General features: G+C 62.5%; 1 protein-coding gene and 1 pseudogene across 6 annotated transcripts; both read right to left on the bottom strand.

The window, feature by feature from the left end:
* Positions 1 to 1,076: 1,076 nt before the first annotated feature.
* Positions 1,077 to 25,348, bottom strand: REXO1 (RNA exonuclease 1 homolog). Of its 6 annotated transcripts, XM_073220669.1 has the most exons (19): positions 24,886 to 24,956; positions 23,263 to 23,317; positions 22,588 to 22,637; positions 9,331 to 11,012; positions 9,106 to 9,226; positions 8,327 to 8,431; positions 7,440 to 7,646; positions 5,441 to 5,586; positions 5,218 to 5,349; positions 4,978 to 5,101; positions 4,304 to 4,417; positions 4,056 to 4,193; positions 3,838 to 3,951; positions 3,255 to 3,328; positions 2,958 to 3,068; positions 2,401 to 2,516; positions 2,148 to 2,286; positions 1,875 to 1,995; positions 1,077 to 1,791 (listed from the first exon to the last, which is right to left on the bottom strand). In XM_073220669.1, exons 3-19 carry the CDS (start codon positions 22,592 to 22,594, stop codon positions 1,703 to 1,705), a joined length of 3,540 nt encoding a protein of 1,179 aa, XP_073076770.1. In that variant the 5' UTR covers positions 22,595 to 22,637; positions 23,263 to 23,317; positions 24,886 to 24,956; the 3' UTR covers positions 1,077 to 1,702. The 6 variants fall into 6 exon arrangements, with proteins under 6 accessions (XP_073076770.1, XP_073076768.1, XP_073076769.1 ...); XM_073220667.1 differs by lacking the exon at positions 22,588 to 22,637 and having other exon boundaries at positions 24,886 to 25,348; XM_073220668.1 differs by lacking the exon at positions 22,588 to 22,637 and having other exon boundaries at positions 23,263 to 23,485; positions 24,886 to 25,015.
* LOC108402477 (septin-7-like) lies at positions 11,020 to 19,944 on the bottom strand (annotated as a pseudogene).
* Positions 25,349 to 25,788: the final 440 nt, after the last annotated feature.

Raw genomic sequence — 25,788 nt, 5'->3', positions numbered from 1 at the left:
GAGGAAGAGCGCAGAGAGGGCATAGCCTGCTGAAGGTCGCACAGGCAGCTCAGCTCCCCTCCCACAGAGCTCTTCGTGCAAATCGGATCCTTCTGGGCCCCAGGACACTGGACTGCCCCCACCCCCACGCCATCTGAGCACCGTCCACACCCTCTTCCAAGGGCATGGGTACAGTGGGCTCCTCCCAGAACAGGAGGCCCACTGAGAAGTCACCTGCCCATTTTCTTCTTGGGGAAACTGAGTACCAGATGGGAAAAACACACGCCCACATGCATGTGCATTCATTTATCCACTCAACAAATACGAAAAGATAGTTCCTATAGCACTAAAAAGAGAGTTAAACATAAGGGCCTGGAGGGGGCAGGAGAGTGAGCTTTGGGGAGGAGAGAGGCCCCAGTGAGCCCAGACCTCTCAGCACCGAACCAGCACCCCTCCTGAGAGTCTCCCCTCACCCCAGGAGCTGCGCTGCGTGGACAGGACTGCCAGAAGGACCCGCCTAAGCCCCGGGCCTGGCATCAAATTGCCTGATGACCACAGGCATGACTGGAGCCAGGAGCTCAGTGCCTGCAGTGTAGGCCTTGCAGTGTAGTATTCAGTCCTGCTGTACAGCTCCTGCGGGTCACAAGGGAGGGTCATCCAGCTGTGCCCCCGGTGCCCTGTGCCAAGGCAGAGTCACGGATCAGAGCTGGAGCCCAGGCAGATGAGGATGTGCTGTGAGCCTTGTGGGCATCCTGGCTTTTCTGGGAGTGGGACAGGTGCACAGGGGGCCAGTGGCCACCGCCCTTCCCATGGTAGCTTCCCAGATGCAAGGCAGTGGCTGTCCAGGTCTCCTCCCCCACCCCCTGCCCCCCACAGGCAGACAGGGCAGCAAGCAAACACGGCTGCACGTGCAGGCCTTGGCCACCGGCTGCACTGTGGTCCCCGAGGCAAGGCCACAGGGCTCAGGGCCTGCTTCCCCGGGCAGGCTGGCGGCCCGACGTGGGTTGGGACAGAAGCTGGTTCTCAGGGAGGTGAGCCAGGTTCCCACCCTGCTCCCCAGCAGCGGCCTCACCAAGAACAGGACCAGATGCCAGGTCTAAAATCCATACAAACATTTATTCTGTCCCTGTTGGGGCTGGGGGAGGGGGTCAGGGCACTGGGCTGTGGGCCTTTACACACAGCCTCGTGAGAAGGGCAGGGGCTCCGGTGAGGCCTGGGGGGAGGGTGGGGGGACTGGCTTGGTTCCCAGAGGTCCTGCAGTCCAGGTAGGCTGCGCCAGGGAAGGGGGCTCCTGTGCCCAGCCGGCTGGCCAACCCCGGCCCAGGAAGGCAGGCAGCACCAGGGTCCTGCTGCTCCAGGTGGGAAAGACAACTGTGCAAGTCATCAGGCTTAAATTAAAGATAATAAAAATACAAAATAAAAAAGGACGACCCCGTCTCAAACCTGCACGGCCCTGGAGGTGGGGGCGGGGGCGGGTGGTCTTAAGGGGTGGGGGACGCGGCGGCCCTCGCGGCAGCAGCAGCCTGAAGGGAGGGGTCCAGGGTGGAGGGGACGGGGCTGAGCGGGGCCGCGGGGACTCCGGTGGCTCTCGTGCTGCTGCTTGCCCACTCTCGGTCTTCAGTCTCAGCGACGGGGACACGGTCAGCTCCCGAGGTTTATTGCACTGTTTGGAAGAGGCCTGGGGCAGAGGGTGGGCCGGGGCAGCGGGGGAAGTGGGCGCCGGTCACCGCTTGGTCTTGGCGTCTTCTCGGATCTTCCAGATCACCAGGTGCATGCAGGCGCTGGCATCCTCACTGGAGCTGTGCCCGTCCACTGCGGAACAGCGCCGTGTCAGGAGGGGCCGGCCTGGCTGCTGGGCCCCCCGCCCTGTCCCCCGGCCCCTGCCGGGCCCTCACCGTTGTCCTGGATGATCTGTCTGAGGTAGTCGGCCATGAGGGTCCTCAGGGAGCGCTTGTACGGCAGGCCCAGGCGGTGTGGGAAGAGCAAAGCCGTGTCCACCACGGTGCTGTGGATGACCTAGGGACGCATGGCCAGGTGGGACTCGGCGCCCAGGGCCCAGGGGCTCCGGGGTAGTGTGGCCACGGAGAGAGGCAGGCTGCAGACACGGACCCTACCCCCTACCCGCGGGCATGGGGCCTGCTGTGAGCAGGGCCAGGGCAGTTGGGCACCTTCAAGGCCAGCAGGTCGCTCTCCAGGCTGTGTCCGATGAGGATGGTGTCAGCGCTGAACATGCTCAGCAGGACAGCCTGGACGTCCCGGAGAGAGATGCTCGTATCGGCAAGGTCAGCCTCAGTCACCCCTGAAAACCTGGAGTGGGAGGTACAGGGTCCTGAGGGCAGCTGGGAGGGCACCAGGGCCCCACCTGGCAGCTGGGTGGGCTGAGCACGGCTTGAGTGCATGTGGGCAGGGCTAGGGCCCTACCTGGTGTTGTAGTCCACGATCTCATTGTCCGGCTTGACGAAGGTGTCGTAAACGACGTGCATGTCCGTGTCCACCACTGTGACGCGCGTCAGCTCCAGGCCGTAGGTGGTGTAGGACTGCAGGGCCAGGGATTCACCCTCAACTCCACCTCCCCTGCCACCCAGGCCCCGCCTACCACGTGCCCGGGCCCCTTTCAGACAGATTCGCCAACTGGGCCAGAGACCTTTGGGCTCCTGTGGCCACTGGAGCGAGTGGACCTGAGGCGCCCCTTCCCAGAGCCCACACAGACCCTGCACAGCGTGTGACGGGTGCAGGCAGGGATCCAGGCACGGGCGGGCAGGCGCTGGCAAGGCCCGAAGGTGCCAGACACGGCTCCATGCACGCCGGGGCTGGGACCTGTCTGCTGTCCCGCTGTCACCTGCTCTTTACCCCAAGACCTGCACTGCCTTAGGGCTCGGGCGGAGGGGCAGGGACGGCACGCGGCGGCCAGGATGCCTGTGGTCCTGAGCAGCAGGGAGGGCCTGGTGGGCGCCCGTAGTGGCTGCTGGGTGACTCACCATTTCACAGTCGAGGGCAAATATTCCTGGGTGGGCATCTTCTGAAAGCTCTTTATCGAAGGTCTTCACGAAGCCTTCGAGGTTTTCCTTCCGGCCATCCTGCACGTGTTGCTGGGAGCGGGGGCGGGGGGCGGAGGTGAGGGTGCAGGCTCGGGGGCTGCGGCAGGAGGGGCCTCAGGAAAAGCCAACAACCGGGCGGACCCAAGGCAGGAGGAGGGGCGCTCAGGGCTCCAGCCTGGGCCGTACCTCAGCCCCTCAAGGTTGGGGGGCGCTCCAAGCAGGGCCCAGTAGACCTACCTTGGCGACCTGGCAGCCGGTGGAGCCAACGGCGGCTGAGCAGCACAGGTACTGGGTCTCCCAGCCACCGGCCACTGAGAGTGAGACGCGGTCAGGGCCCGTCCAGCCACCAGGCCCCATCCCACCTCCCGCAGGTGGCTCTGGTACCGGCTGCCTGAGTGGGGCAGGGGCTTCCCAGACAGGACCCCGCCCTGGACCAAGGGAGTGGGAGCCCCCTGTCCTGGGAGGTAGCAGGCTCCACGAAGGGGAGAGGATTTGGGACAGGAGGGCCCTCCCTGGTTTCGCAGTGGGTTCACGCCCAGACACGGGTCCCCACAGGAAGGTGGGGATGATACCCCACATGCCCGGCAGAGATGGGTGTGCAGGAGGCTGGCAGGCAGCTTGAGAACACGAGTGTCCCCAGAGCGCGAGCCGGGCGACTGGACACAGCCACGGGCCAGGACGGGCCTCCCCGTGCAGGCAGGTGGCCCCCTGGGCACCGGGCCCGGGAAGCCGGTCACGGGAAGCCATTCATACTGCCTTTGGCACAAAAAACAAATGGCAGAGACTAAACTGGGGTCAGAGGGAGGGGCCCGGGTCTCACCTCGGTTCCGTCGGAGCCGCCCCCAGTGGTAGGAACACTCCTCGTCCCGCACGCAGCGGCCCGAGGGCGACACGAGGTACTCGGCGCCACAGCGGCAGCAGATCCTGCAGGAGGCTGTGGGGGCCGGGACGGCCGGCATCAGGGGGCCGCCCCTCCGCGCGCACCGCACCCATGCTGGCCCCCGACGCGCAGCCCAGCCCCACGCGGCCGCGACTCACAGTCCTTGGGCTTCTTCTCCTCAGCCGTGAAGACGAGGGCGCCGCCTGGCCGCCCAGGGTGCGGGAACGGGTAACCGTTCTCCTTGAGCTGGTCCTCGGTGAGCAGGTACTCCTTGAGGCGGCCGTACAGGGCGGCCCCTGGGGGTGGCGGGGGGCAGTCAGCCCACAGCTGGGCCAGGTGGGGCAGCCGTGTGGGGGCTGCTGCTACGCCCCAGGCGGCAAGCTGCACCCGAGGGAGCCAGGCTCACCTTTCAGGTCCTCCACCCGGGGGCTGCTTGGGCGGCTGAGTGAGAAGCTCGTCTTGGCGGCTAACTTGCCCCCCAGCATCACCTCATGGGACACCACCTTCCGGCTGCTGGCTTCTAGAAGAGGGGAGGATGAACTAGCCTCAGACTCCCGCATCCCTCCCCGTGCGTCCCTCCCTCGGGGCCTCTCATCAGGAAAGGCCTGGCTCAGGGGATGTGGGTACAGTCTCCATGCACCCCCCCAACTAGGGACCAGCAGGTCTTGCTGCCTACAGGCCTCCCTCTCCGCCCTCCCCCCAGAAAGGAAAGACTCCAACACACAGCTGACGCCTTCGGGCTCTGCGGAGAACGCAGTAAGCAGGAGAGGGGGCCGTGCCCACAGCTGCCGACACCCTCCTGGCCCATCCTCGGAGCCTCATGCACAGAGCAGGTCCACCGAGCCTGCCTTTGAAGAGGCTGCCCCAATAGCGGGCGGCCCCTCGGCTCAAGACCCAGAGATCTGAGGAGGGCGGTGGAGGGCAGGGAGAGGCTGCATGGAGGGCCCCGTCCGGCCACGGAGACAAGCCAGCGAGCAGGGGCGTCACACGGCTCTCAGCCTGCCTGAGGCCCACCGGCTCAGAGCTGCAGAAAGGGCCCAAGGGCCCAGCCCCTGCCCAGCCACCCCAGCCCTGGCTTACTGCTGACGCCGGGCACGGGGCCGGGGGCCAGGCCCCGCAGCCTCTTCAGGGCGTTCACGGCGACGCTCAGGTAGATGTTCTTGCTGGGGCTGCGGTCATAAGCCACCTTCTCCTCAGTCAGTGCCTGCAGAGAGACACCACTCAGCCCTGCGTGTCCCTCCCAGCAGCCCAGGGAAGACGTCCCAGTGGCCCATGCCAGACCCTCAGCCCAGCCAGAGGCCACGACCCAGGGTCACGTACCCTCTCTATGGCTTCTTGGTTGGAGGGACAAAATTTGAGGCACTCCTCGATGAACAGGTTGAGATACCGCTGGCGGATGACAGTGGGGACTTTGCCCCCAAACTCTTTTGGGATAATGGGCTTCTTTAAACTCTAGAGGAGACAGAACCCCCAGAGGTGGAGGCCCCTGCCTGGGACTCAGATGTACCTCTTAGAACCTACGGGACACCCGGGGTGGGGGTACCTGCAAAGACGGGCTGTGCGCCACACGCCTGGGGATGACCGTGGTGGTGGTCTTGGATGCCATGCCCGACAATGTGCGGGTCTTCAGGGGCTGGCTGCCTGGCTCAGGGCCATTGGGAGGCTGGCTGCTGCCGGCACCTGTGGGGGCTGGCGGGGGGTAGGGGGTGTGAGTGCAGGGGGCGCGCACGCCTGTCACCGAGCTGCAAAGCACCCGGCAGCCCTGGGGGTTGAGCAGCAGCAGGACGCACATTTCGGAGCACAGGGGGAAGGGCCGGGGTCTGGAGCATGGGCTGCGCAAGGACATTAGGCTCTATCCGCTTTTGGGCAGGTCCACGGAGAGGGGGAAACACAAGTGGGGCTCCAGGGGCCAACTCAGGCAGTGTTGCCGCCAGGGCGGTCCGGCAAGTGGCAGGGGGCTTGGGAGGGCTCTGCCACGTGTTCGGGCCCGTGACTCTGAGGCACAGGCGTCTAAAGGAGGAAGAGCCCCGGCTCCTGGGCTGAGGACCAGAGGGCATGGGGATATCCCAGCCTGGCCACCGTGACCAGAGGCCCGCCCGCCTCAGCCTCTGCGTCCTGCCTCTCCTTTGATGAGGTCACAAGCCAGTCTCCTGCCCCCAGAGAGGAGGGCGCCCGCCTGCAGGGCTGTTTCCGAGGGGTCCGGGCAGTGGCAGAGGGCCAGGGTAAGGGTGCGTGTGTGTGCGTGGACACTTCTGACCAACCTCCTCTGGGTTCCGCCCTGAGGAAGGCAGAGGAGCAGATAAGGAGACGGAGGCTCAGAGCCAAGGGCCCAGGTCCCTGACTCCTTGGGAAAGGACTGGGGCCGGGGGCTAAAGCTGCCACCCATCCCCACCAGGGCGGCCCTCGAGGGCAATGCAGGAAGGCAGGGAGCTGCTGGCTGGGCAGGATGCCCTCCTTCCTCTGACGCAGGGAAGCTCTGGGCCCGCTTAGACACAGACATTCCCCACCGTGCTGGGGGTGTGTGTGGAAAGGGGAGTGAGCACGAAGCATCAGATAGAACCCCTAAAACTTCAGGTGAGCCCCCTGCTCCCAGGGAAGCTGCCTGCTGTCCTGTCCTGTGGTGACCACCGTGGCAACCCGTCCCGAGCCTGCCGTGACTGTGGGACTGTGTGCGCGGGCCGGCCTGAGTGTGGGTCTCAAGGCCTGCACAGGTCAGGGTTAGCTCCTCCCAGAGCCAAGCCAGCACCCAAAGCAGCACCCAAAGCAGCACAGACCCCACCAGCTGCCAGGCTGCAGCCCAGGTGCTCTGGGAGGGGAGGGAGGGTCAGGACCTGGAGAGCTTCTCCTGAAGAAGGTTCACAGTGCCAGGGGAGGCTCTGCGATCCAAGGGCATCTGAACAAGCAGAGAGGGGGCCCTGGGCACCGATCGGATGGAGGCCACCCCACCGCAAGGGGAGCCTAGTCTGCTGGTGAACACGCCCTCTGGGTAGCCCTGGTGCTCTGTCCCACGTCCCCAGCTGCAGGGGCCCCCCCGCGCACCCACTGAAGGCTGCTAGCCCGTCACAAGGCCAAGACGCTGCAACTTTCAATCAAGGCCAAATGGAGAAAGTGCCCTCAGAGCCAGAAGACGAGATACGGAACCCAGCGACCCCCACACACAGACGGCTGGTACAGCACGATCAGGGCCAGTCGGCCTCCCAGGTCACACCACCCTAAGGCAGCCCCGCCGGCGCCTGACAGCCCAGGGCCCCGGGGGAGGCCCGGACGGGGTGGGAGTCACGGGGGGCCTCTGGGTCGAGGCCTGGCGCTCCAGGTCCTGCGGACAGACGGGACGGGGAGGAGCCAGCCCCACCACAAGCAGCTCACCCGCTGAGCCACCCCCTGCTAACAGTCGCAGAAGCTGTTTTCCCTGTTTTGCAGACAAGCACGCCGAGGCCTGTGGGCCCTGCTCAAGGACACTGCCACTGGCGGAAGGGGAGCCTGGCCTGGGCTCTTGCCTGACGAGGAGAAATAGCCCCCAGACCCTGGGCCCTGGGACTCACCTGCGGCCAGGCGGGGGCTGGGGACGTGGGCCACTCTCCTCTTCTCCCCGGGAGCGGAGATGTGGATGGAGGACGGCTTCTCGGCAGGCCGCTGGGCAGCCTGCAGCCAGCTGGCGGACTCCCTCTGCGCCTGCTGGGCCCGGCGGTAGCACACCTCCTGGGCGGTTGGGGGGCGGGCAGGGGGCACTGGGCCTCTCCTCGCAGGCTCTGCCTGGGTGATGACAAATTTCAGGGCCTGGCTGTACATCAGGGGCACCCAGAGCATGCTACCCAGAGGGGCAGGCTGACAGGAGGGCCTGGGGTGGGTGGCCAGGGCTCCGGGGGTGGGGCTGGGCAGGCCCACACTGCTTCTCCTTCAGCTCCTGCGGAGAGCCTGGTGGGAACCAACCACCTCCACGTGCTGGCCGGCACACTCCGGTCACTGGGCTGTCCCATGCAGCCTGCGCCGCCCCGCTCTCACGGCTCTGGTTCTGAAGGCCCAATCAGATTGGTGCCAATCCAATCCCACTCCCTGATCCTCTCTGGACGAGGGCTGCATGGAAGGGTCTGGTGACTCAGTCAACAAGAGCTCCGAGGGCTTGGCCTGGAGCCTGTCCTCTGCCCCAGGCTTCCCTGTGCCCACTCGGCCCACAGCACTGTCCTCATCTCCGGGCCATACCGCACGCCTCACAGCTGGGACCGGGGTGGACAGAGCCCTGGAGGGCTGCCACTCGCACCAACCCTCATCTCGCCTTCCTTGGGGCCCTGCTCCCCAGCTCTGGGCACCTCAGGACTGCCCGTGGGCTGCAGGCACCCTCTGACGGGACACCGTCTGCCAGGGCAGCCATCAGAGAGGAACGCAGGGCCCTCGGGCCGGCCTCTGCCTGGACCCAGGAGCAGACCCTCACCTCTGTGCCTTGCTTGGAGAGATGAGAGATTCTCCGCTTCTGCCCAGGGAACAGAGTGGTCAGGCCCAAGGGCCCCTTGTCCTCGGTCTTCTCCTCCTTGAGGGGCTGAAACAAGGCCCAGCCCTCAGCAAGGCTCCCCGCCAGGGCTTCCCTACTCTGCTGACACAGGGGGCTCCTGCTGCACCCTGAACGTGGGAGCACCCACTCCCAGGCCGGCTGGCTTAGGGGTGGGGGCCAGTCACGTGCTCTGGGAGGAGCTGCCATGGCCTGAGGCGCCACTCGGGGTCTTGCCTCCAGCCGGCAGGTGCGCCCAGGCATACGCCCTGAGGGCCGGGGGGCAGATTAGACCCCACAGCCAGGGCCCTGCGCCGGCCTCATCCCAGGCCCACCTCCCACCTTCCAGGCCCTGCCAAGGCCGAGTTCTGCAGACATGCCCCAGCCCCCAGGTCACCACAGGCCTCAGCTGAAGCAATCCCACCCTGGACGGACGGCCTGCAGTGCCCCCGACCACTGCCCACACAGGGTGGGTGGGGCTCAGAACTGGGGGCACAAGGGCACAAAACTGGAGCAGCGAGGCCTCAAAAAGCTGTGAGCCGGGCCAGCTCTGTGAACTGCAGAGGCCGCTGGGAGGGACAGCGCGTCCTGCTTGGTCTGCAGGCTGGGCTCCCTCTGCCGGCCTATGTGGGGACACCGGACAAGGGTGCCCAGACGGGCGGGGACTGGCCTTGCGGGGAGGAGAGGGAGCGGGGAGGGCCTGGGGGGCGGCCGGCGCCTGATACCCCTCTGCTGGAGCACGCTCGGACACTGCCACAGGAACCCGGCCAGGCTGGCTGTAAGCCAGCGTCCTCTTTCTGGACGGGGTGCAGGGGGCAGCAGGCAGCCACCGACGCCTCCTGAATTCTGAACGAGTTAAGAGGCCGACACTGAGGCAGCGCCCCATCCTGGCACACAAGCCCTGGGAACCGAGCCGGGGGCCGGCCCCCCCACCCAGCACGGACCCTCACCTGCCGGGCCAGGCGGCCCCTGTCCTCCGTCTTGACACTGGTGGACTCGTTGAAAATGCGTAGGCACTCCTCCATGGGGTCCGAGTCGAAATCCACCTCCTTCTCCAGGGCCAAGTAGTCCACGTCCATGCCCGCCCCCGAGGACGCAGAGGAGGAGGGGGAGGCCGGGGCGGGCAAGGGGGGCAGGAAGGCCTTGAGGCGCTTGTGCGGCCCCCGCGCGGCAGGCAGGCCCAGGCTGGAGTCCGAGTCCGAGTCCGAGCTGGAGCCGAGGCAGGCGAGGGTGGGGGGCTGGGGTGCAGGCGCCATGGGCCCCGGGCCCTCGTCTTCACTCTCATCCCCAAAAAGGTCAGCGTGGCTCAGGGCCCGCTTCTGCAGCTTGGGGGCACCCCGGGAGGCGCCCTCGTCCAGCGAGCGGGCCTTCCGCTCTGCCAGCTTCCCTGATGGGGCCTTCCCGCCCTTCCTGTTCGGTGGCTGGAGGGCACCCCCGCTTGTGGGGTTGGGCCGTGGCCCTGGCCGGCCAGGCCGGCCTTTCCCTGAGCTGGCCACTGGGGTGGCAGGAGATGGCTTTTTCTTGGTCCCTTCGGGCCGCTCTGCCCCGTGCCGGGGGCTGCTGCCCTGCGGGCCCCTCTTGTCCACACACGGCTTCTCAGCCGGCCTCCCGCGCTCACCTTCCTTACCCCCATCTTTCCTCCGGGCCCCTTCCGCACTGTTCCTCCTCTTGGGTCTCCCCTCCTTGGTACCACTGGGCTCCTGCGCGCTGGTGGGGCAGCTGGGCGTGGCTCGTGGCGCCGGCTGAGGGGCCTGGGGAGGCTGCCCAAGGTCCCCCACATCGCACTGCACGGCCATCTCCTTGGTCTCCCGCAGGCTGCCCTCTTCGGGCTCCCGGCCCTCTCCAGGGCCTGGCTTCTCTGGGGCCTTGTCCTCCGTGCCCACAGGGGTTTGCGGGGGGCTGGCGGTAGCAGGCCTGTCACCCGGTGCTGTGGCGTCGTCATCCGAGTCGGAGAACCTGGCGTCACAGCCACCGAAGGGGTCATAGGGCTTCTTAAGCACAGGTGTGTAGGGCTCGCTGCCACGGGGGCCGCAGGGCCGCTTGGGGGCCCTTTCGTCCCTGCAGCTGGCCCTGCTGAGCAGCCGGGCAGAGAAGTTGGACAGCGGGTCGTACTCCAGGTCCGTGGATGGCTTGGAGTCGTCCAGCACATACTTGCTGCTGGGGACAGGGCGCCCATACCTCCGGGACTGGCCCACGGCCTTGGGGACATACTCCAGGGTGCCGCCGCCCCCTCCGCCGTGGCCCTGAGCCTGGTCCAACGAGTACTTGCTGCCCAGCTCGGCAGGCGCGGCCAGCGGGGTGGGCTGGTAGCTGGGGTTGGGGCTCAGCAGGCTGCAGCCACCAGGGTTGTAATCGAAGGACAGCGGGAAGGTGTCATCGTCCAGGCCGGCGGCAGGGCCGCGGGGCGCCAGGGCGGGGGCCTCAGCTGCGCTGCACCCGCGGGCCGTCTCCAGCAGCTCCTGGTACCGCCGCTGCTCAAGCTCCACCTCAGAGCGCACGGCCTCGATGGCCCGGCTGACCAGCTCTAGCTCCAGGATGCCCGAGCGGGGATCACCCTCTCTGGGTGGGGCACCATTCTCCCTCTGCACAGGGGGCTTGGGCAGCTCGGGGCTGCACGGGTCGTAGCCCAACCCTGAAACAGGAGAGGGAGAAGCGGCAATCAGCAGGCCGGCGGAGGAGGCAGCCAGGGGCCCAAAGAGCAGCTGGAGCCTCACCGCAGGCCTCAAGCCCCGCACCAAGCAGAGGCCCAGCCTGCTGGCACCTACGGAGCAGGGCCCACAAGCTCGTAGGGGTTTCTGGGGCGCCCCGCAGAGGCTCACAGGCAGAGTGAAGGTGACTTGGTCTGGGGACTTCCTGGCCTGGCTTGTGGAATCTGCAGGGCCACCAAAGGGATTGGAAACTGTACCCACAGGGCCGCTGAGATCCTGGGGACCAGGCAATGGCAGTGGGGTGCCCACCAAGCCCACCCGCACTAAAGCCACAGCACACGCTGCTGCCTGCAGCTGGGGAACCAGGAGCAGGTACACGGACGACCAGACCCCCAGGCTGGCGGAGACACTGAACGGGATGCAAGCTTCCCCAGGTGGAGGGAGGTGGAAGGCTGGGCCCGACGCAGCCCACCTGGCAGGGCTGATGCGGGAGCGGCCCCACCACAGAATGGCACCCACCAGGCTGTCCACCAGCTTTCCCACCGAAGTACGCCAGCAAAACAGACGCCACTGAAATGCCCACCAAGTGGTACTGGGTGGACAAAGAACCCCCACACGACACACCCAAGGGGAAACAGGGGGCTGCACGCCACCCAGGGGAGGGCCCTGCGGGCCTGAGAATCGGCATCGCCTGCTCAGACACACGGTATCCGGAAAACACCAGGAAGCAGGGTGGAGGCAGAGTGCGCAACCTTCTAATGTTTTTTTTTTTTACATCACAACATTATTTATCATGTGAATTTTTTACAATACAAACGAAAAAAATACAGAAATGCATATATGAATACAGCTAAATGCAGAATGGTGACTTTTTTTTTTCCTTTTCAAGAGGTCATGATTCCCAATTCTAGTAAAATAGACTGCACATAGGTAGAAATAGGTTGCTCATTAGCTGCACAATTTTGCCTAGAAATGAACTATAAATGATTTCCTCCCCCTGCTACTTACCATGAAGTGTAAAAAGGGAATTAAAGGAAAGTTTTCTTTTTGGTTCCTAACATATGAAAGATGCTATATTCTATTTTAGCAGGACCAATATATGGAAAATACCTAAATTAAATGTTATTACAAAAATGAAGCAGTAATGAGATTCTGACTAAAGAGGGCACTAAGTGAGAATATATATGTAAAGAATCCAAAACAAACACACAAACAAAAGTTTGTTATAAAAAAGCTCTAGGTGCATTGCAAGCATATAGGGTTTTTTTCCATGTGCATTTTTAAACAATGGAAGTGTCAAAAAATAGGGTCGACTGTGTTAGACTGAATCACATTATTGTACACGCTGCACTGAGTGGGACCTTTGTATTTTATTTATTATAGAGAAGAACAGTTTGCATCACATTATGGCGATTTATCCTCAATGAGAACTTTCCAGACTCCTTTTATTTCGGACTATCCTGTAAACAATCAAACCACCAGAACACGACTGTACAACAGTAAAATGTTTTCTTGCATTAAATTGAAGACATCTGTTTAATAAAAAAGAAAAGAGAATGTAGGAAAGGTACTTAGAGCTGTTAGTTTCTAAGTACACAACACCCTAGACAATTCAAGGCATCTTAATCTCCATCAAGAACAAAGAATAATAATTTTTCATGCTGTTAAATCCGCCATTAAGGATTAAAACCGGTGCAGACTGGTCGAATGGATCCAACCAACGCTGATGTCTAAGCTGGCATACTGGCAACTAATACGTACCTGGTGGTTAACTGAGGGTGTAAAAGATCTCCCCCTTCTTCTTGCTCTTTTCCAAGGTCCTTGAAGAGCTCTGTTGTTCTAAAATACGTTGCTGGGCTTCCCAGTTTGCTTTGTCAACTTCAAACTGATGACGTTTTCCCTCTATTTCTTTGGGCTGGGCTTCCAGATTCTTTTTTGTTTGCTCATGGCGCCTTTGGAGCTGAGCTTCACAGTCCCTCAGTTTTTGAACTTTTTCTTTGACCTTCATCTCAAACGCCTGCTCCATCTCCATTTTCTTCATCTTAGCTACATGTGCCCTTCTTTCTTCTTCCATTTGTGCAAGTGAGCTCTTAGTGAGCTGCCCTTTAGGCTTGTTATTATCAGCTCCACTTCAAGTCACAGCTGCCAGTTTTCTGCTCCGGTAGTTTTCATAGTGTACATTATTAGTGACATCTTTCAAGTCCTGCATATGTGTTCTTATCAACATATTTCTTAGAATTGTAAAATCACAATGTTCACCATTTTCAGCTTCAGCAGCACCCCAAGGACACTACTGTCTTCCTCTGACCCGTTTGCCATTAAATTCAATGATAGCATCACTACCTACCACACCAAGAGGGAAACGGTCCTTTATCTTTTTAACAAGCTTGTTTTCTTCTTCATCATCTGTCTCTGGAAACTCATATATTTTAATTTTATGTTCTTGGATTTCTTTCATTATCTGTTTTTTAAACTGCTGGCATTCCTCTGGTGTGAGGAGGTCTGCTTTGGCAGTAGGTGGAATGATATTCACTTTTTTATGCAAACACTTCATAAACTCAGTATCCAATGGTTTTAAGTCCATGTCCTGAAGGAGCAATGAAGTATAAACACCACTGCACCCTGTTATCAGGCATCTGCCGTCTGTCCACTCGAGATTCTGCATTTGGGTAGTCCTCAAATGTACTATCAATGTGGTCAGTAACAGGCTGCCGGCAATGACTATTATCCACTGCATCTCCAAGTCCTGGGGTGTCAACTATTGTGAGCAGCAACTGAACACCACCTTCTTTGATTAAAACTTTGGATTGTTCCACCTGTACAGTCTTTTTTATTCTATGAGAAGGACCTGGATACCCTGGAGAATACAAATCTGTGAGGAATAACGAGTTGATTAATGTTGACTTTCCCAGTCCAGATTCACAACCATAGTGTGAATTCAAACCCTCTCTTCACTGATTTTCTGTAGACTTGATTTGGGGGATTTGCAGATTCCACAGAGCCTTCACGGTTCTTCTGTTGAGCTCCGTTCGCCGCGGCCCCCAGCCTCGTCTCAGGCCGTTGCCCCGGCCCGGCGAGGTGGCTGCAGAGCGCCCCGCGCCCGGCACTGCCAGTCCCAAGCACGGCGGCCCGAAGCTGAGACTCCCCTTTTAATGTTTTATCAATCCAAACAGTGTTCCCAAAGGTGTTTGGGGACAGAGAAGCTGTGTGCTGTTCACTGGGGAGGCGGCATTTTCCACGTGACAAGCACGGCCACAACACACCAACGTGGCATGACCCTCACAGGGGCCTCTCACGTTCAGAGGTACAGAAATCCTAAATAAAACACGAGCAAATAAAGCCCAGTGTTTGGACAAAGGACTAGTATATCGCATTCACACACACCTTGCTCAAGCGTTCCCAAACCGTGTGAGTTCACCACCAGCAAGTCTACAGGTCTCAATTCCGTGGCAGTTTCTTTAGTCTCCAGGCCGGACGCCCCAGGGCTGGCAGAGAAGGGCCAGTTCTCCGAGCCTCCCCAGGAAGCCGCCCCGCCCACGCCCTGACTTAGCCCAGTGAGGTCCATTCCGGCCTCTGACCCCAGAACCTAGGTCTAGAGTCGGTCTATGTTCCTTTAAGGTGCCCTGCTTGTGAACCACCGCCAGGACCCTCAGGCAGCTCGGGGGGCAGCCCCACAGGGGCCGGGGGCTGGGCCAGGAGGGGTCCCTGCAGGTGCGGCTTGTCCTCTCCCCCCGGAGGAGAGAGGAAGCCGGTCTGTGCTTCAGGCCACCCAGCACACCGGGACTGTGGGGCTGTGTGGGGACGGAAATGGAACACCAAAACACACACGACAGCGCTGGGTGCTGGCACCAGGTCGGGGGTTGAGAGCAGTCATTTCATGCCCCCGCCTCACAGCAGAGGATTCCGGGGTCAGGCCCTGGTGAGGTACAGGGAGGAGCCACCCAGAGGGAGGGCAAGAGACCCCAGCAGTGACTGACCCCTGACCCGGCTTTGGTCCAAAGACATCAGTCGGAGACCCACCCCCAGCCCACCACCGCCTGGGTGGACAGGAGACGACGCCCTCCCCCCCCTCGGGCAGTCCCCGATACGAGCAGAGTGGGGGGGCCCACACCTAGGCCGCGTGCCTCACTGGGCACATCTTCCGCGGGGTGGGCAGTGGTCTCAAAGGGGCCTCCAGCCCAGCCCTCCCAACTTTTCCCTTTCAGCAAGGATGCCGCCCACCCCGCCCTGGCTCACCCCGCCTCCCCAGGTCGCGGAGCAGAGCAAGGGCCCACCCAGTGGGGATGCCCTTCCCCTGGGAGAGGTGGGCAGGGGTGAGACAGCCCCGAGAGGTGGGTCAGGGACGAATGGAGGGGGCTCTTTCCCCACCCTTTACCAGGCCAGGCCCGCAAAGGGCCGCAAGCGATATGCAAATCAGCCCCACTCCCTGGCCCTCCTCAAAGTATTGAGGTCAGAGGCCAGACCTCTGGCCACCTGGGATTTTGAAAGGAGGTACTGCCCCTAAATCAGTCTCTGCTGTGGAAGTGAGGTGAAGGGAACTGTGCCTTGGGGCTGGTTCCACGCAGGAAGGAAACAGGCCTTGCAAAGGCCCTGAGGCTGCCTGTGGGCCGAGGGGGAGGCCAAGCACGCTGCAGGTAGAAAGGGGTGGTCTGGCCGTCTACCCTGGAGCCTCAGGCAGCATCTGCTTGTTTTCTAGGGGCCATTACACCTGCCCCCACCCTGCCGCCTCCAGGTGGCCTGGTTTCTTCAGGTGGGCGCACTTGGGGGGCCCAGCTGCTCAGACTCTAGAGAGGCCGCAGCTCCTGGCCAGGCCCAGCCCCGGCACCCAGGCCCTGACTTGAGCACCCAGGACCCCCGCCAAGCTGGGCCAAGTTCCAATTGGAGGATGCCTCCTTGAACCCACCCCTGCACCAAAAAGCAAAAAAAAAAAGCCAAGGTCAGAGACCCCAGTTCTGGGCCTCAGTTTCCCCACTGGTCCTGTAAGGCTACGTCACCAGCCTGGGGGCCCCACACAGGCCCAGAAGCTTCAGACACAGATGCCAGAGACGCCCTGAGGCTCCATGGGGGGCAGTCGGGGCCCAGCACTCAGCTCCTGCAGTGGGCTCCCCTGAGCCGGGGCTGCCTGTGGCTCCTGGGGGTGGGGACAGCAAATGCAGAAAGCACCTGTTACGTCACCTAGCCCCTGCGCCGCCCTGCCTCAGCAGACCAGGGCCCTTGCAGGACTTGTGACAGCTGCAGGAGGTCCCCAAGAAAGTGGTTTGCAGGCTGCCAGGTGCCCCAGGGCCACGCCCGCCCACCTGTGGGGCGCATCAGAAGGCTGGAAGGTAGGGAAGGGCGGCACCCAGGGCACCACGGAAGGCACTTCCAATTATCTGGGAATTAACTTGGATGGGAGCAAACACGTGTCCCCGTGGGGGTTTGCACCAGGTTAAGCACACAGCTGGTAAACAAGATTAATTAGGCTGTTTTTGGAGAAAGGAGAAGGCCACTGGTTGGCTGGAGAAGCCCCCCACGGCCCAGCCGTGGAGTTGCTCTCTCCATGCCGCCTGCCCCCGGCGCCAGGGCAAGGAAAGGGCCAGGTGCTGCCCAGCTCCAGAGGAGAAGGGCCTAAGGGACATCTCTCGGGAAGCCCGAACCACTGGGGGACAGAGAGCCCATGCCTCTTCCCAGGCCGCAGACGGCTCCGCACGCGGAGACGCAGGGGCCACACAACCGCCAGGAGCTGCCAGCCCTTCCCAGTTCAGGCCCCTGGGTGGCCTTCCTGGCGACCCCATCCCGACATGCTATGAGTTTCTGGGACCGTCGTCCCGCACCGTGGAGACCAGGCTGGCTTCCCCACCGCACAAGGGAAGGCTGAACCCCAGCTTCCAGGGCTGTGGGACACCGAGCAGAAACACCCACCCGGCTGGGCCCAAGCCTGGGGGAGACCGCTGCAGGGTGGCACTGCTGACAGAACATCCCACCTCTGCCACAGCCCCGGCTCCAGAAGCCCGCAGATAGCAGCCCCTGCTGGGGGCGTGCGGCCCCAGCATGAGCTTCAGGAGGCGCCCCCAGGCCCTCCTCGCTTCACCCTCATAGTCGCCTGCCTAGGCCAGCCCATCTCCCAGATGAGGACACTGAGTCTCATCAGGTCTAGCTGCTCCCTAAGACCCACGTAGCTAGTGACCCAAACCTGGGTCCCTTCCCACTCAGATGGGGTCCCAGTGATGCCCAATCATCTTCGGCTTCTGCAGGCCCACCCCACCTCAGCCCTTCCCTTCCTGCCGCACCCAAGGTCCAAAGACGACAAGCACAGCCTGCCCAGAAGCCCACCCCCTCCGTGCTCTGATGAGGTGCCTGTGGGACTCACTCCTCCACCCCAGGAGGCGGCCCAGCCTACAGACTCCCAGCGGGGGCGGCAGGAACATGAGGGGACGGTCCCTGCCGTACTGGAGATAAGTGGGGACACAAGGCTCGTCACAGTGGACAGACTCGACCCACCCCCAGGCCCAGGGGCTGCCTAGGTGGCAAAGACCTTGAAGGTGGGGAATGAGGGGGGACAGTCCAAAAGGCCTCAGTTCCAGGAAAGATGCCAGTGAGGGCCAGCTATGCCCAGCCAGAAGGCCTCCGCCCCCGCTTTGGGCTTTTCTGGGGGGTGGCATCTGGCAGACTGTGCCCCTGAGACCACCTCCCAAAGGGAAGACAGAGCAGCCTCCCAGGTCCTTGGAGGGACTGGCCGTCACCACCTCCCTCCGGAGCCTCTGTTCCTGGGAGACCCCCACTCCCAGGCAGGACATCCTCACACCCTACTGGGCAGGCTGGGAGCTGAAGCCCTGGGAGAAAGTACTGGCCAATCTCTTGCTCTGGATGGAAGGAGAGTCCTGCAGCCACCCGGGGCTCCCCAGACACGTCCACATGCTTTCAGGGGGTCCCCCCGTCTCCAGGGCCTGGGACACTGACTCGAAGCTCAGACCCACAGACAGCACCCCCTGAGCCCCAGGGGAGGGGAAGAAGAAAGAGGGTGCCGTCCAGGCCTGTGGCCACCACCAGCCCAGCTCTCCGTGCCAAGGGCCACCCCGGGCGCCACTGACCACAGAGCTGCTGGGCTGCCCCTTCTGGTCCCGGGAAAGCCAGGGCAGTGAGCGTGCCCTGGACCATGCACAGCCTGTGCAGAGCAGCCAAGACCGAAACCACCACGGGACCTCAGCCACGCTTCAAAAATACAGGGACACACACATACACACACAGAGCAGGAAAACGTGAAGGGCACTGGAAATGCACATGATTGTGCACACACTCGGGGAGAGCACCAGGATGGATGGGTAGCAGGGGCAGCAACGGGCATGCCCAGGACTGTAGGCGGCCTTCTCTCCACAGCCCTGCCCCACCCTCAGAGGGTATGACGGCCCCAATCACTTCCACGGTCCCAATAAGGCAAAGTTCAAGAGAGAGCTCTCCCCTCTCTGGCCAGAGCACGTCCAGGTCCCCAAACAGGATCACCAGTTTCTTCCGCCACCTTCCTCCAGAGCCTGTCTGGACATGGGGCATCCCCTACGGGCCTGCACACTAAGGCCGCAGGTGGGCATTCGCGGCATTCAGTATGCGGCCCCTCAGGCAGGACTGGGGACGCGTGGCAGAGGGCAGGCTCTCCCGGTAGGCCAGGCCCTCCTCTCCTTCAGGCAGGGCTAGCTTCCTGCCTAGAGCCAGAGGGCCTCTGTCTCAGCAACTCCTCCAGGAAGCCCTCTGGGATCCCTGCAGACCCAGTGGGACTGGGCCGCCTGGGCAGGCCTGTGCTCTCCCCAAGGTGGCCGGCACAGAGCTGGGACTCAGGCATGCGGGTGGAGGCGGCTGGCTAGGCCCCGGGGCTTCCGTGTCCTGGCTGCTGAAAGTGCCTGCACTCTGCTCTCAGGGCCCTTGGGGCCACTCTGCCAGATAAAGGGACACAGCCTCTCTGGACAAGAGACTGTGACATGTGACCGTCACCTGGGCAGGGGCGGACCTGGCCTCTAGGACACACAGACAAGCATCACCAGGATGCGCCTGCATTGAATGGGGCCCCGGTGCCCCTGGACACACCCCACCCCCTCACCTTCGGGGCCTGCCTCCTGCTGTCCCCTGCCGCCCAGAAGCTTAGCATGCTGACCCCCCGGCTCCTGGCCAGCTGCCTGGCCAAGTGTCTACGAAGGTCTGTGGGCTGAACGAGTGAATGACAGAATGAAATGACGCAACCAAGAGTCCCAGGCCTTGGTGCCTGGGGCACGTCCGTTCCTGCGGACACCGCCAGTCTCTGTGGTCAGGAGAGAGGACCTGCCAGGCAGGCGGCTCCCAGCAGCCACTCGGCAACATTACCCGGCTGAGTCCACCCAGCTCCCCATCTTTGGGGCGGGGTAGCTGGACGTCAGCGGCGTCCCCAGGCCTGTGCTAGGGAAGGACAAGTTACAAGTCAGTGTGACAACAGGAACCTCCAGCCAAGGCCTGCTGGGGGCGGCGGCAAGGCCGGGAGCAGCCTCTCCTTCCCCCTCCAGGGTCCACCCAAAGCACAGAGCAGGAGAGCAGTCGAGGCCCTTCACCGCAATGTCCCCCTGCAGACAGCAGGCAAACTCCTATTCATCCTTCAAAGCCCAGCTCAGTAACTGCTTGCTTGAGGACGCTCACCCGATGCCCCTGCAACCCCAGGTACCAACTGCTTTTTCTCCTGGACCCTGGCTCGTATGTGAGCTGCTGGACACCCCACCTCTACCCCCGGGGGCCTCTGCCTGGTCCACCAATATGCACTGAGTTTGGACAGACCTGGAAGAGCCGCTCGAGGTCCCGGGGCCAGCTCCCGACCTTAGATGACACCAGGCCTGAGTGTGAGTGTGAGTGCGTGCCCAGCTCAAGGCCACAGCATGTGGCACAGCTGAGTCCCACCCGGAGCGCACAGGCCTGGGGCCCCATCCACCTCCCTCCTGCTCCCCAGCACGCAGAGGCAGCCAGGAGGGGGGCAGCCTCCCCAGAAGGCCCCTCAGCTCTCCTCTCTGTCCTGCCGCCCCATGAAGCCCAGGCACCTGTGGGCGCTCCACAGAGCCATTTCCAGGGAAACACCGGTGCCTAGAGAAGCCGCCAGACCCATGGCCCTGCAACTGGCAGCACACACGCCTGGACCCTCCAGAGATGCTGCTGGCCACTGCAGGATGGACATGGACGACAGAGGCCAGGAGACGTCTCCGCGACCCCAGCCTGCCCTGGCCGGCTGCCAGCTCCCTGACATCCTGCACCCCGTCTCTCGTTCAGGCCTGCACTTCTGGACACGAATCTCACTGGGTCAAACGGTCCACCTTCCGTATGTGGGTAACACGCCCAATGCCTGTGCGCCCACCACCCGGCCTCCAAACCATATGCTCGCCACGGGAGGGGAGCTGTAAAGGGCATCTGTGGGAGGAGGGGAGGACAGCAGAGCAGGACGCTGTTTGTGCAGTGCGGCCACGCGAGGCAGGAGGGGCTGTCCTGCTGGTTGAGGGCTCCCATCATCACCCATTTTGCAGAAAAATAGCTGAGGCCAGGCCGCCCCCTCCCAGGCCGGCTCTCTGCACGCACAGAACACAGAGCTGAGGCCCTTCTTTGGGGCTGCACTCTGCCACAGGGCTGAACACTGGCTGCGGCACCTGCCCTCTTCTCTGGGGCCTCCGGAAAGCTTGGGGTGGGGCACGCAGCTCCTCCCCACCTGCTGGGCCGCCCCCGTCGACCCCATCCCTGGTGCTTGGACTATCCTGCCTCTCTCCCCCAGGCCTTAGGAGCTGAGGGGAGGCTGTGCTTTGCAGGGTTTTGCCCAGCTTTCCCATCCTGTTCCCAAAAAACTGGCCAAGTCTGGGGAGCCAATCAGGTTTCCCGGTCTCACCTGGCACCAGTGAGCTGGATAGACATGTACATGTAGGGGAAGAGACACTAAGCAAAGAATCCTAAAGTATCAAAAACAGCTTTATGGGGAAATGCAGCCTTATGCAAATGGTGCAAGCCTGGATCTGGGCAAGAAGGCAGGCTTTTTAAAGCTCTTCGGGCCATTGGGGGGCCACCAGGTGTGGGAACCACTGACCTGAGACACGGGCAGGGGACGGCCCCTTACCTCACCGGGCATTGTGGAGCCTTAGAAAACAGAGCCCAGAGTAACTGGTGGGGCAGGATCACAACTCAGGAAAAAGACACAAAGCCTTTTGTTTTCAAGACCAGAAGGGAGCCTGCCAAGCTGGCCAATGGGGACTTGGGGGCAATTTGCAGAATGTTTTCCTTTTAACTTTTTAGTATTCACCAACATTTTTAAATTAAGCATTGCTCTGAGTCTTCAGGAGAAAAGCGCTGTGAGCAGAGGCGAGGCCTGGGCTTCCCTGCTGGGGCGCCGCCCCTGGAGAGAGGGGCTGCCTCTGTGCAGGGAGAACGGAAGGCTCCGGGCGGGAGGCGACTGCCGTGCTGGTGACATTTACGAGAGGGCTGCTTTGAAAACCCAGAGCCCCTTTCCTCAAATCCCATCTTTACAGAAAAACCCACAACAAGAGAACAACAGAGCCACCCAGTCAAGGGCAGGGGAGGGTTCTCCTCTGGGAGCCCGCAGGCCTCGATCCCCTGGGCCTGGCGCCAGGTCCTGGGGCAGAGCCACCCTGGGATGCGCAGTCCCTGTGAGGGACAGGATGCTTAAAATGTGAGGTGGCCTCAGCAAAACACAGCCTGTGACCTTAGGCTCACCTGGGGCGGTTCTGCCCCCAAGGGCCCTGGGCACCTGTGGTGGTCACACTGGGGGTGCTCCTGGCATCGAGTGGGTGGGGCCCAGGGGTGCTACTCACCCGCTACTGCAGCCAGGACATGCCCGCAGAGAAGGACCTAGCTCCAATGTGCAGTTTCTATTCCTCCGACCGCCTTCACACTCCCACCCAGACAAAGGCGTAGGCCCACGATGGCCCGACCGGAGGCACGCAGAGCGCCAGCACATCCCCAGGTCCTCTAGCGCCCCGGGCAGGCCCTGGGCACAGCAGGCCATGCTGCTCTCTGCTGGGCGTCCCCTTGGTGCCAGCTCTCTCCCAGGAAGGGGAGGGGCCAGACCGAGCAGAGCCCCCGTCTGTCCCATCACAGGCCCGCGGGAAACTCTGCTGGCGCCCGGCCCACAGGGAAGCAGCCAAGCAGCACAGCCGGTGGCCTGCTCAGCCTGGTAACACCCGGGGGCTGCCCGGCTCCGGCGGCTGCACCACCATGCCACAGGGAAACAAAACCCACCCTCTGCTGGGAGGCACCTGTTTCTCCAATCCCTGCCTGCCTTTCCCACCTCACAGCCTCCCTGCGGAAGCAGGGCTTGCTCCTAAGATCAGGCCACAAATGCCACCAAGGGCCTCATCAGGGAGGCGCCCTGCCTCCCACTGTACCCGGGCTCAGTCTTGCAGTTGTCCTCTAGGCTACTGCTGTTACCTGCCTGCCGCAGGGCAGAGCGCTGGTCCTGCACACATCGGCAGCCTGGTGTGTGTGGGAGCCGCGGGTGCTAGGCAGCCAGAATCGGCAGGAGGTAGCGAGCAGGCCGGGGCCAGGCCACCCAGATTCAACCATAGGTCCCCCACTTACCAGCCATGCATACACAGGCGAGTGGCTCCCCATCTTTGGGCCCATTTCATCTGCAAAATGGGGACAATCACCCCAATCATTTTTAAGGGTCCCAGACAGAGCCTGCCCTAGTGTATGCTGCATTAACTGAGCATTCCCACGCCCATCATTGGGGGTAGGGACCCTGGAGCCCACACGAGGTGGGGCGCGTCCTAGGGCTGGAAGGAACAGGGTCCCTGCCAGGCCCCTCACAGGCCTGAGTCTCAGCTGAAATGGCCCAAGGCCAGAGGTAGTGGGCACACAGGAACCCATGTACCCTCTTCAAGTGGCCCCTCTGACAGCTGCTTAAAAACGAGCCCAGGCAACCCTGGCCACAAGTGGGCCCTGCCAAAGGCTGGCCGGCTGCAGTCCCCTGGGGCAGACAGGACTACATCACCAAGATGGGAAAGGTGTCCGCTCAGGAGCAGGAGGGGCAGTTAGCGCGGAGGTCCGAGCACCTGCTCTCCTCCGGCCCCTCAGAGGGCGGCCCTGTGAGCGCGCCACGGAGGGGAGACACGCTCCCAGAGGCCCCACAGCGAGAAAGAGGCCGGGCTGGGATCTGACCGCGTCCTTCCGCGGGGGGGGCGGCATTCCGCCAGAAGGTAAGCAGAGGCCTACCACTCCCACCCGAGAGGGGAGAAGACTGCTTATACTCACCTGCAAAAGGTGAGCACAGATGTGCTGGGGAGAGGAGTAGGCAGTGCATTCTTTCCTGTAGGGAAGTGGGGCAGACAGGACTACATCACCAAATGGGGGTCCTTTGGGAATGGTCCTGTGGGAAGCTAACTGGCCATCTGCGATGCAGAAAGAAATCAAACGACTGACTTGGCATGGGAGGAACCCACGAGGAGAGAAACCAACGCCCGGCGGGTTCGGGAGCCTGGAAGGCAACACGGACCAGAGACAAGGCAGGTCAGTGGTTTCAGGGGATGGCTCTGCACACCACCACACACCATGCCGAGAAGAAAACAGAGTCAAGACACTAGGCTTCAACAAAACCAACACAAACCCTCTCAGAGGAGACTCCCACAACACTCCGGACCCCACCGGAGGGGCCTGTCGGCACGTCTGTCTGCCCGCCTCAACGCAGGTCCCCGACAGCCAGGAACGCACCGGCGCAGCTCTGAGGGCCCCGTGCCTGGCGCAGGTGTGGAGCCAGACAGTGAACACTGCTGTCGGCCGGCTGCAGGTGCCAGGGGTTCCAAGCAAATTTGTGGAGGAAACGATGAGAAAATTCTACCTTACTTTTCTTTCTGGCAGAATGCGGAAACAGGCCTATTACTTAATAATTCTAGTAAGGGTTCTCTCCTCTTTGGAAAAAAGGTTCTGAGATGACAATCACTCTTCTACGGGGAAAGAGGGAACACTCGAAGCTGAGACCGAATAGGGACGTCTGGGTCCGGTGGAAAGGGGGAGCCCGTGCTGAAGACTGAGAGGTCGCCGGTGGGGGCCTGAACCTCCCTTGCAAGGAATGACACCATGTCTACCTCTCCCTCCAAGCCTCTCCTTGTAATGTCCCTCTTTTTTCCCTGTTCTTAACGGTTCTCAGCACGAATCCCGCACCCCCCCACTAGAAGCCCTGCCTGACCCATTGCAGCTTTCCCCCAATTCTGCCCTGATATCGATAATCACCACGAGAATGTGATGTGCAGCCCACTAACCAAAAGCAAGTCATTCCTTGGAAGCCTACCCGCCCTCCCATCCCACCTAAGTGGGTTTGAATCACTCCCTGTCCAGTCGAGTCTGGCACCCGGCTTGACACACAATAGGTGCCCTAAGTAACGCCCTCTTTGACTCCCACTACAAGAGACAGCGGCGGCCGGTTCCAGAGGTGCGGCCGGCGCAAGCAGCGCGGAAACCGGGCTGCCACCACCAGCACTTGAGACTGGCGGGGCAGGGGGAATGGCTCCCCGCCAAGACCTCGCCAGGAATAAGGGCAGAGGAAGGGATCCTGGGCCTGCCCACCGGTGACAGACGCGCTCGCTCCCGAGCCCTTTACTCGGCGCCTGGCCCGCGTTCTCTCACTCCACCCTCGCGACAGCTCCAGGAAGGCATGTCCTTTCACTGTTTACATTTTACGCTCGTGGAATCCGAGGCTCACATAGGTCCCCCGACTTGCACCGGACCCCGGGGTGGGTGGTCCCGGCTCGGAGGACGCCGTCCCGGAACGCGTGGGGAAGGGGCTGGGCAGAGACCGGGGGGGAGGGGGGCCGGGGAAGCCCCGACGGTGGAGTCCGGACCCGGGAGCCGAGCCCGCGGGGGAGGGCTGGCGGGCATTACCTGCTGCGGAGGGCGCCGCTCCGCCGCCGCCGGGCACACCCGGGCACCGGGCTCCACGGTGCCGGAAGTGGCAGTAGGGCCGCCGGCAGGGTCCCCCGGGCGCCCCAGCCCAATAGGGGCAGTCTATGGCCCGGAAGAAGCCGGTGGAGCGTAGCATGGTCCGTCCCGCGGCGGGGCCCCGGCCCGGAGCCGCCCGGGCTCCCGGGCCCCTCACTGGCGCCGCGGGCGCCGCCGCCCGCGCCTTACAGACCCCGCCGCCGCCATCTTGCTCCGAGGCCCCCTCAGGCCCCCGGGACGCCGCCGCAAGGGACCCCGGGAACGGCTGCCCGTAGCGCGCCTGATCAGAAACCCCGGCTCCCGTGGGATCAAGGCGTGTCGCGAACCCATGGGCCGGGACAGGCTGCCGCGGGAGGAGGGGCGGAGGGCATGGAATTCCCTGACTGCAGCCTCCGGGGACTTCGCCTGTGCCGCCATTCGGCCCTCAGCGGAGGCAGCAGCGCCATTTTGAGCCCCAGGCCCCTGCGGCGCCTGGGCTGACCGCGGCGCGCCTGATTAAGAAACGCCCCGCAGGGCCCGGCCGTGGCTTATTTGCATTTAATTTGCACGTCATTAGCATATTACTCTAAAGTGCCCCCTGTCGGACAAGGCGAGTCCTAACTTACCCCCTCACCCACCTACCTGTACCCCTGTCGGCAGCCTCTAATTCCCAGGTCCACAAGAGTCCTGTTCTCACCAAACTCCGAGCACCTGCTGCACACCAGGCTGCCAGTGTGTTTTTACCCTCCTACATATAGGTGTAACAATAGCAGTATTACACAGAGCAGTAATAGTATAACTTCATTCAGGGACCGGTTCCACTGTGCATAAATACGTGGGAGGGGGTCTTCCCACACACACCACCAA

Source organism: Manis javanica, chromosome 13, assembly GCF_040802235.1.
Source record: "Manis javanica isolate MJ-LG chromosome 13, MJ_LKY, whole genome shotgun sequence".
Lineage (NCBI taxonomy): Eukaryota > Metazoa > Chordata > Mammalia > Pholidota > Manidae > Manis > Manis javanica.
Note: the sequence above shows the minus strand (reverse complement) of the source record. Positions and strands in the feature narration are given on the sequence as shown.

What these genes read in the sequence shown, in the direction of transcription:
- REXO1 (XM_073220670.1), bottom strand. Translation starts at nt 25,042, where the DNA reads ATGCTACGCTCCACCGGCTTCTTCCGGGCCATAGACTGCCCCTATTGG. An exon ending in TTGCCCTCGACTGTGAAATG is followed by an intron (nt 2,517 to 2,957) that starts GTGAGTCACCCA and finishes CTGGCCCTGCAG; the next exon opens with TCCTACACCACCTACGGCCT. An exon ending in ACAGATCATCCAGGACAACG is followed by an intron (nt 1,792 to 1,874) that starts GTGAGGGCCCGG and finishes GCTGTTCCGCAG; the next exon opens with TGGACGGGCACAGCTCCAGT.